General features: G+C 45.3%; 1 protein-coding gene across 1 annotated transcript; it reads right to left on the bottom strand.

Moving 5' to 3' along the window:
* Positions 1-122: 122 nt before the first annotated feature.
* On the bottom strand, positions 123-7902 carry LOC119429230 (coiled-coil domain-containing protein 22-like). Its single transcript, XM_037696902.1, has 13 exons — positions 7579-7902; positions 7325-7502; positions 4171-4303; positions 3665-3786; positions 3520-3604; positions 2998-3167; positions 2365-2580; positions 2122-2292; positions 1007-1126; positions 817-933; positions 645-746; positions 367-474; positions 123-134 (listed from the first exon to the last, which is right to left on the bottom strand). The coding sequence occupies exons 1-13, from the start codon at positions 7626-7628 to the stop codon at positions 123-125; spliced, it is 1584 nt and encodes a 527-aa protein (XP_037552830.1). The 5' UTR covers positions 7629-7902.
* Positions 7903-9706: the final 1804 nt, after the last annotated feature.

The following is a 9706-nucleotide window of genomic DNA, read 5'->3' as shown; positions in this document are numbered from 1 at the left end:
TTATGTTGTTGTGTTATTATGTTGTTGTGTTATTATGTTGTTGTGTTACGTTGTTGTTGTGTTATTATGTTGTTGTGTTATTATGTTGTGTTGTAAAATAAAGCCTTACTGAAAGGAGTGCATTATTTAATGATCTGATAAATTTGGGATCATGAAATTAATTTATAAAGGGATTTGAATGTGGTTGATTTCTCCCAAAACGACCACCAGAGGGCAGTAAAGTTACTGAGAGGTCCAAACTGACAAAATAAGAAAAAATTTAAAGGATATTTAGGCTTTAACGGAAACAGTCGTCTTTATTGACAGCAAAAAAAAAAAAAAAAAACACCTTCTGAGTGTTAAAGAATAAAAAATAGAAGAACGTACTTTTGTGATCTCCTCTTTCTGTTTCTTGATGTTGCCGACGATCTCCAGGATCCTCTGAGTGTACGCCGACCGAGACACATCTTTCGGAAGACTTTCCAACTCCGTCACCTGCGAGGGAAAAGAAACGTTCATTACCCACAATTCTGTGCAGGTGCAGAGACAAGTTAACAGAAAGGTTGTGTCTGATGTATTTAACTGCATAAATAACATTTATTTCTGTCATTAATGTTATTCTTGGTTAACCATTAATGAATTAATCTGATTAATCCAGATATTACCAGCTGTTTGTACATTTCCTCCTTCTTCTTCGCCTCCTCTGTGGAAACGCAGATTTTTTCGTGCAGAGACTTGATCTCGGAGAGCTTCCTGTTCGACTCCAGCTGTGAGAAGACGAGGTGCGTGAACAATCGGAGCACTCTGAGGACACGTGACCTTCCTCACACAGCTTACGTCTTTGTTGCTGCAGATCTCTTTAAGCCTGCGATACTCGTCGATGAGCGGCGCTCGGCGTTTCTCCCACTGGGACGCCAGGTTCACCACCCGCTTGGCTCCGCCCTCCACCAGAGCCTGAGGGAAGGGACCGAAGGTTTAAGGAGAGAACCTCGGAGGAGGGCGGAGCTCCGTTTGATATCCGTCCTACCTGAAGCTTCAGCAGGTTGTTCTCCGCGTCGGGCAGCAGGTCTACGGTTTTCTTCTTCACCTGCAACTTCTCCTCCTCCTCGGCGTTTCCCAGCTGCCTCTGCTTCAGCTCGTCCAACACCTGCAGGAGAAACGTCGGTCACTTTCACCCGAGACCTGCAGCTTGAAGGAGTCCAACCAGACAGGAAGTAGCAAGATGGGAAGGAAGATCAACAAATGACTCACGGAGCTGGAGGTTTAAGAGCCCAACAAACGTTGACCAGTTAGCGACGTCGTTTTAGACCTTTAGATATTTACTTTAATTCAGATAAACAACGATCGTTTTGGGCAGAGCACTCTGCTGATGTTATGTCAGTTCTGTTGGTTCACTCAGTGGCAAATCCAAACAGCCAGGTCTGTGGACACTCCGCTCAGAAGTCACGTCCAGCTCACAAAGCATATTAGTCTGGGCGCTCGAAGCACGGAGTAATCCTTCACATAAGGTGGGCAACTTTACCAAGGCTCAAACTGCTGCCGACGTCCTCCTAACGAGTCGATATCTCAGGTGTCCATCGATTCCAGAGACCCTGTGATCATGAATCTAATTATTATTCATCTTCTACGTCCTCAGACACGCACGCTCTCTTCCAGGACTCCATGACATATCCAGCTGTGTGTGTCCCTTCAGGACATGAGGGTTCTCCTGCACCCCGTCTCCTTGTCGAGAAAAGTTTATCAATTGCGTTGATCAGCTGACCAGATCCATAATAATTTGATTTGGACGATGTGTAAAGAGACTCTGAGATTCACCGGACAAGAGTAAAAGCAGGAGAGGGAAGGAGAGCGTCCGTCTTCGACAAAGAGAAAATGCTTATTAGCTAATGTTTTGCCACATTTATTTTTTTGTTAGTCGTTTGCTACATTTAGCATTCAGCTAACATGTTGTTCTCTTTAGCATCTAGCCAGAGAGTTGCTATATTTAGCCATTTTTTTCTTTCAAGCATCTAGCTTGTTTAGCTCGTTTCAGTTCCAACATCACAGTTTTAGCTTCTTGAGCTAATGTCAGCAGTCTCTCTCAGCGTTCTCGTGAAGACAAACCGTTAACCGATCCCTCCTGATTAAACGTGACACGTGTACCTGAGCGTTTGTGACGTTCACATGTTTCATGTCTGCTGCCAGCTGGTCGACGTCACTGCAGAGCTGCTGGAACTGCTCCTGGAGGGAGGCGAGCTCCTCCTGCTGACGGAGCTGAATGTCGCCCTCAGACTGGCGCCCGGTAAGGACGGGGCTGGTTACCGCCGCCTCCTCCTGGACAACACATGGTTAACGTTTAGCTCACGGGGCAGAGGCGTCTGTTTCTAAGCCCTCAGCCTCACTCACCTGCGTGAAGGTGAACTTCCGAGTGTGGGTGAAATGGGTTCCCTTGGTCAGGACGCGGTCGAAGGGGGCGGAGCCTCTGAAGGTCTGAAGCAGCTCCGACAGCTCAGGGGTGGAGCGAGAAAAGCTGAAGGCGCGTTCAGACGAGGGAGCAGCAGCCGAACGTAGCTGCTCCTCGATGCGTTTGCGCAGTCGGGTCAGCTTCCTGGAGCGGTACTCCTGTTCAACAACACGACAGAAGCATGAGCATCAGCAGCGCATCGTGTCATTCAGACGCACACTTTAAGTTGTCGAAGTGTCAACTGGGCGTCAACTGGGCGTCAACTGGGTGTCAACTGGGTGTCAACTGGGCGTGGACCGTATGAAAACCCAGAGAAAACAACACAACAAAACAAAAAAGCCCGACCGTCGGACGTTAGCAACAATAAGCTGATGAGCCTCAGTAGAGAGCAGTAGACTTCAGACATGCTAACGCTTGTAGCTTGTAGCTAACACTTGGTCGTCAACATCTTGGAGCTGAGGATGTTCAAGCGGAGTGAAAAAGAAGCCAAAGTCCAAAGAACAAGTCCGTGGAGCTGCTGCCGACTCCAGACGATGACCAGATCAGGACTTTGGTCCAGGTCTGAGAGCGTTTACCTGCGGTGTGAGGCGGGACAGAAGTCCCTGACTCTTCCACTCGCTGTCCCACTCCTGAGCGCCGCTCAGTTCCGCCGTGTGTCGCTCCAAGATGGACGCCGCCGTGGAGGCTCGACTGGACGTCTGTGCGGTGACGGGAGGAAGGACGTCTCGGTGGTAGTCCTTCACGTCTGAAAACAGACTCGGCTCTTTCAGACACGTCAGCGTCACAAAGACTTCATTCTTAATTCTTCTACAAAGACGTTAAAAAAATGACGACGGTAATATTAAAACGTTCTGAAAACAACTTCCTCACAGTCAAGGCCTTGAATGCCTCATGATGCCTTCGAGGACCTTGTAAACTTTTTCTAAAAATAGTCACAACTGGTTTCTAACAGCCAAATGTTTCTGTAAATAAATCAAAGCCTCTTGCAGCTAAAGTTCCTTCAGCAGCAGCTAAAGTTCCTGCAGCAGCTAAAGTTCCTGCAGCAGCTAAAGTTCCTGCAGCAGCAGCAGCTAAAGTTCCTGCAGCCGGAGTCGTACCTTTGAGGCGCTGCAGGTCTGAAGCTTCGGTGCAGTGAGGGAAGGTGAGCGGCTGGACGTGGAAGCTGTGCAGCGCTCCCAGACTCTAAACACAAACAAACAGTTTCTGTTCACACGGGATCGTTATCATCTGAAGCTGCCACACGGTTTCCTGGACCACCTGAGTTTCACAGTGGAGGGGCAGCCTGCAGCTCGGAGGCACCCAGGCAGCAGCCAGCTGGGCTCTGATGGCGGCGGCGACGGCTCTCTGGAGGACGGCTGATTTTCCTGAACAACAGAAGTTTCATCCGTTTTTTAAAAAGTGTTAAAAACAACAAACGTGACAAATAAAGAACTTCAGAAAACAGTTTGTGTCGCCTTTTATTAAAAGGAGCCAAAGCATAAACACTTCTGCACACTTTGAGTGACTTTAGCTGATTGTTTATTAAAAGGTTCGGCTCGTTCAGGAGATGAGCATCGTGACTTTTGGTTTTGTAATGTTGGTTTTGAAAATATTTAACTTTCATTACTTTTTTCAGCATAGAAACATTAAAATACATTTTTTTATGCTAATTTTAGCTTTAGCTACTCCCCTGCTGGTTTTAGCTACTCCCCTGCTGGTTTTAGCTACTCCCCTGCTGGTTTTAGCTACTTGGTGCAGTCTGGTGGTACCTGTGGACTGGTCCGAAGCCTCGGCGCTCTCTCTGGGAAGCTTCTCCACCAAAAACATGAGCAGCGAGCGGATCTCCAGCTCGTTGCTGTACAGGAACGTCTGGTAGCCGATCTCTCCTTTGTAGCCGACGTCCTGGAAACAAACCGTTAGTAAACAAACGTTTCCCATCAAACAAACAAAAACATCTTCAGAGTTCCCTCGCGCTGTTGAAAGTGTGGAATACTCGACAGGTTTTATACGGCTGCGTTTCAGGTTTTATTCATAAATAAATCGTGCCAGCGGAACCTTTCACAATTAAATCCACTCAAGTTTCCAGACCCAGTTTCTGAGCCTTTATTGTGAAAATCCATCTTCAGCCACAAATCAAGCAGATGGAAAAAGATTCTCCAGGAGTTCTTGAAGTGATGAAAGTTGACAGTTGAGTCGTGCTTTTTCCACCACCTGCTTGTTGGCATTTACCCCAAACACTCGGCACGTTACCTCCTGCTCGTTAGCGCCTGTTAGCTCTCGTTAGCGCCAGTTAGCTCTCGTTAGCGCTCGTTAGCGCCAGTTAGCTCTTGTTAGCGCCCGTTAGCCACAGACAACATTTAAAGTCGACGGGGACTCTGATCGGTTTGTTTTGACGTTAATAGCACGTTGTCCAGTCGATGAAATCATCCGTGGGTTTGAAGGAACCCCACGAAGGTTTAGGAGCAAAAGATCTCGATGACGATGTCTCCTGTCACTGAAGGGATTGAGTAATGAACGTTTTTCAGTTTTTGAGATGAGTCTTTTTCTGGACTGGAACTGAACAGAGAACGAAATAAACCTAAATGTTTTTGGTGCAAGAAGTGGGTCAGAGACGGAGTTACTCTGTGGAGAAGAACAGACTTTTTTTTTCCTCTTTGAGACCGCGGAGTGACAGAGGGAGCAACTTTATCCACCACCAGGTGCAGTGGTGGAGCCAGGGGGTGGCCGATGGTGGCTATAGATTAATTGGGCCACCCCGATCATTTGAGGAAACTATATTTTAAAAATAAATAAAAACTAGGAAGCAGAGTTTCCTCAGATGATGGAGGTGGCCGGTTTACAGATATACATGTACATTTACGATGGTGGCCATCTTGGATTTTGACCTGGCAACCTGTTGACAGTAATCTGTCTTACTCCTGGATGCAGCCGCACCAACATGGACGTTAGCACCTCATTTATATTTCAAGTTGTCCATCTCACAAGACGGAGGGACGGGCGGAGGGCGTTTCCACGTCGCTTCTTCGCTCAGTGAACCTGAAACTCTGAAGGTTTCTGCTCGCCTCAGGTCTGTTGGCTGATTTTGATCAAAGTCTCAAGAAGATCTAAACCAGGGATATTCAGCTAAACTGCTCAGGGGCCAGTTACTGAAAGCCAAGAGCTCAGGGGCCGGACATCAGCAGTTATTCTCGTTAAGTTTGTTTTACGGTTTAAAATGGAGTTTCTTTTAAAAATGGACCCAATGGTGGGCCAAACTGAGCCCACCCCTGGGCCAGATTTGGCCCCTGGACCACCAGTTGAATAGTCCTGAACCTATAAATGTGTGAAGAGTTGTCCTGATTCTGCTCTTTCTTCCTTTAATTCTTAGTTGTCTGTAAAAGGAAAGGCCGAGCGCTCGCGGCCGACTGAGCATCCATTAGCTGCTGCACGAAACAAACGAGTTTATCTGAAATCCTCTCGTTTTATCTTATTTGTTTATTTGTTGTCGTGGAAACCTCTCAGTCCTCGCCTGACGACGATCAGCCTCTGCAGCTCGCTCTGGATCGTCTACGTTTTATTTTACTCATCATGAGCAGAATCCAAACTCTTAGAGATTAGACGTTAAGCTGGGAAGTTGGAGAGCACCATGAGGTCAAAGGTCAACTGGAATTTAGCAGTTTGTTAGAACACAGAGTTAAACGTTTTAGCACAAATGTTCTAGAAGAAAAGCGTTAACGTTTACGGAGTACATCTGGGTTTTTAAAAAGTCTCATTTTATTTGTTCGGTTTTTAATTTGGGGGTTTTAAAAAGTTCTAAATACGTCCAGTTTCCATTTTAGATCCTAAAATACAAAAGTTATTTCGTAAATTTGTATATTCTTCCATAAACTGCTAAAGACATTTTGCTGGTTTTCAGATTTATCAGGAGAAAAACTGACGAGAATTTAAGACTCGTGTCCAACTCAAGGCCCTCGGGCCAAACTGGGCCCTTGTTAACACCTTACCTGGCCCCAACGTGATTATTTTAAAGGTAAACGATTTTAATCGCTTCTCGTGCGACTTTAAAACTTTATTTAGTGCAAACTCTCAACAGGTCTCTGTTGCGAGTCCTCGTGGCTCACTGAGACTAGTCTCGTTAAAGGTTCAATGGATGGATGGATGGACGAATGAATGGATGGATGAATGGATGAATGAATGAATGGATGGATGAATGGATGGATGAATGAATGAATGGATGAATGGATGGATGAATGGATGGACGAATGAAGGGATGGATGAATGGATGGACGGATGAATGAATGGACGGATGAATGGATGGACGGATGAATGGATGGACGGATGAATGGATGGACGGATGAATGGATGGACGGATGAATGGATGGACGGATGGACGAATGGATGAATGAATGGATGAATGAATGGATGGACGGATGGATGGACGGATGAATGGATGAACGAATGGATGGATGAATGAATGAATGAATGGATGGACGGATGAATGGATGGACGAATGGATGAATGAATGAATGGATGGATGGACGGATGAATGGATGGACGGATGAATGGATGAACGGATGGATGAATGAATGGATGGATGGATGATAGTTTTTACAGCCACGAACATTTGAAACGAGGTTGAACTTGTCGTCCATCTTTGATGTTGGTGCGTACGGAGCGACACACACGGAGCGACACACACGTCGGAGACAGAAGAAGCTGAGGAACCTGTCACCAAGAAAACATGGCCGCCGTTGGACTGAGTCAACATGGACTGATTCCCGCCCCCGGTTTGAAAAAGGGTTTGGAGTTTGACACCCCTGGGGTGAAACATGAACACCACTGTCCTCCTGCATCCTCAGAAGGGAGGGAAGGGAGCGATGTGCATGTGAGTGCAGCTGAGTGGGACAGGTTGGACCCCCCCTGGGAGGTAGAGTCTCTGCTCACCTGACAGGCCTGAGCCAGGCTCATGCCCACCCGGAAGCGGGCGGACATGCCGGGGGGCAGTGAGGCGGGCAGGGCGCCCCCCAGGCCCGGCTCGATGACCCGGACACATCGGACCACCGCCTCCACAATCAGGTCGCTGCTGAACTGCTTCAGGCTGTCGACCTCCACCCCCAACTCCCTGTGGACACAAAGATGACCTCTGACCCCCAAGACAACAACCTTCATCAGCAATAAAGTTCGTGATGAACACTCACGTGCCGACATGTCTGAGCGCGTGAATCAGGATCTTATCAACTTCTTCCATCGCTGAAGTTCCGACCCAACACTCTCCGGCGGTTTATTACCATGAGCTAACAGCTTTTAGCTTCCATCTTCTGTTAGCAACAAGCTAGCTCCTTCATGTCCTCCTCACGTCAACTGCCAAACTCTTTTTTTAAACTCTCGTTAAAAACCTCCGAACACGAATAGTACCTCCGTAAAATCACAGACGCTCGTGCATTTTCTCATTGCTGTCACCGAACCTCCTCGATCAACAGCAGCTGATGATCTTTATGATCAGACAGGGTGGAAGTAATCAGCAGGACGAAAGCGTGGGGTGTCTGGGAAATGGAGTTTTTCTTTACAGCTGAGCGCGCTTCGGAATGACCGAGACATGAGCACCGTAGAAATACATTTCCCAGCATGCACCAAAACGGACAGTCTCATGACCTGATGTTGCGTTCGAGGACAGCTGAGAAATCTCACAACGATAATTTTTCATGAACATAAACGAATATTCGGTTTCAGAGAGTGTTTTATTTTGTAGAAAGAAAAAAAAAAACACAAAACTGATGTTTATTTGATAAGAACTGACAGGAAATGAGGACAAAATCAGAATTATTTTGGAAAACATCTATTTATATAAAACTTGTCTACTACACTTTGCTTTCCTAACCAAATCATTCTCACATTAAATTAAATACATTTTAATTAATCCACAACTATGTTCAATTTTATTAAATCTATTGTACGGCTAGCTTCTAGCCAGGCTTTTGCTACTTCTTGATTCAAGATATTACTAACTGTTTCTTTAGCCTTTAGCTATCTTACCTTTTCTGCTACTTCCAGCTACTTTTGTTACTCTTGACTACAGATTTGGTTTTTTCTTGCTTCAGCTGGACTTTTTCCAACTTTTGCTTAGCCTTTGGCTACTTCAGTTTCTTTATTTAAAACTTTTTCTTTATTTTCTTTTTTTTATTTTACTTTATTTAATCAGGATAGTGTGTAATTATAACATAAATGTATAAACATTTAGTGCGTTGCACGAGATTTAGCCTTGAGCTCATTTTAATCTGTAGTCCCTTTAGACGTTAAACAACTTTTAACTCGTATTTTGCTGCTTGTAGCTAGCTTGCTGCTTTTAGTTACTGTTTTGATGCCTAAATTCATTCAACCTTCATTTATACAGGTTGGTATCATTGAGCCTTGAGGATTCACTGACTTCCTGTTTGAAAACGTCCCTTTGCTGATAAAACCAAAGGGATGTCGGCCCCAGATTTTATCTTCGAATGGTGTTCCTATTGAATTTGTAGATTCTTATAAATACTTGGGTATTTTGGTTAATTCAAATCTCTCGTTTAAGCTCCATGTGGAAAACTTGGTAAAGAAACTGGAAGTTAAACTGGGTTTCTTTTTCAGAAACAGATCCTGTCTAACTCTGAATGTTAGGAAACGCCTTGTATCTGTGACTTTCCTTCCCTCCATTGATTACGGTGACATTATTTACATGAACGCTCCTACAAGAACCTGCAGATGTTGGATGCTGCAGATGTTGGATGCTGTCTATCATGGTACACATACTGGCTGCACTGTACCACCACTGCACCCTGTATTCACTGATCATCATTAACTTCACCCAGACTCTCTCACTGGTACATTTTCATCTTTAAATCACTTCCTGGTCTGCTGCCTTCATACATCTCCTCCTACATGTCTCTGCGTGAGTGCAGCTACAGCGTGCGCTCTCAGGACATCATTACCTGCAGTGTTCCCTCAGTGAGGACTGAACTAGACTAAAGGACCTTCTCCTACTCCGCTCCTGTTTCCTGGAATATCTTGTAAAAAGATCTGAAGCGCTCGACCTTTGACCTCTCTAAGTGCCTTCAAACATCTGTTAAGTTCATGGCAAAACCAACGCAGACATGTTCCTGTTTTTAGTATTTTATATTACTTTATAATGTAGCTGTTTGTTTTTTAGTTTTTATATAATTTGTTTTATTTACTTTTTCATTGTATATGTTTTTATGGTTGTCTATTGTTGTCTGTACCTTGTCTGTAAACAAGTCTCTCTTGTAAATGAGCGCAGAAGAAGAAGCAGCCAGCAGGGGGCGGTGTTTCCACTTC

This window comes from Nematolebias whitei, unplaced genomic scaffold (assembly GCF_014905685.2).
Source record: "Nematolebias whitei isolate Nwh7 unplaced genomic scaffold, NemWhi1 Nwh_scaf_150, whole genome shotgun sequence".
Lineage (NCBI taxonomy): Eukaryota > Metazoa > Chordata > Actinopteri > Cyprinodontiformes > Rivulidae > Nematolebias > Nematolebias whitei.
Note: the sequence above shows the minus strand (reverse complement) of the source record. Positions and strands in the feature narration are given on the sequence as shown.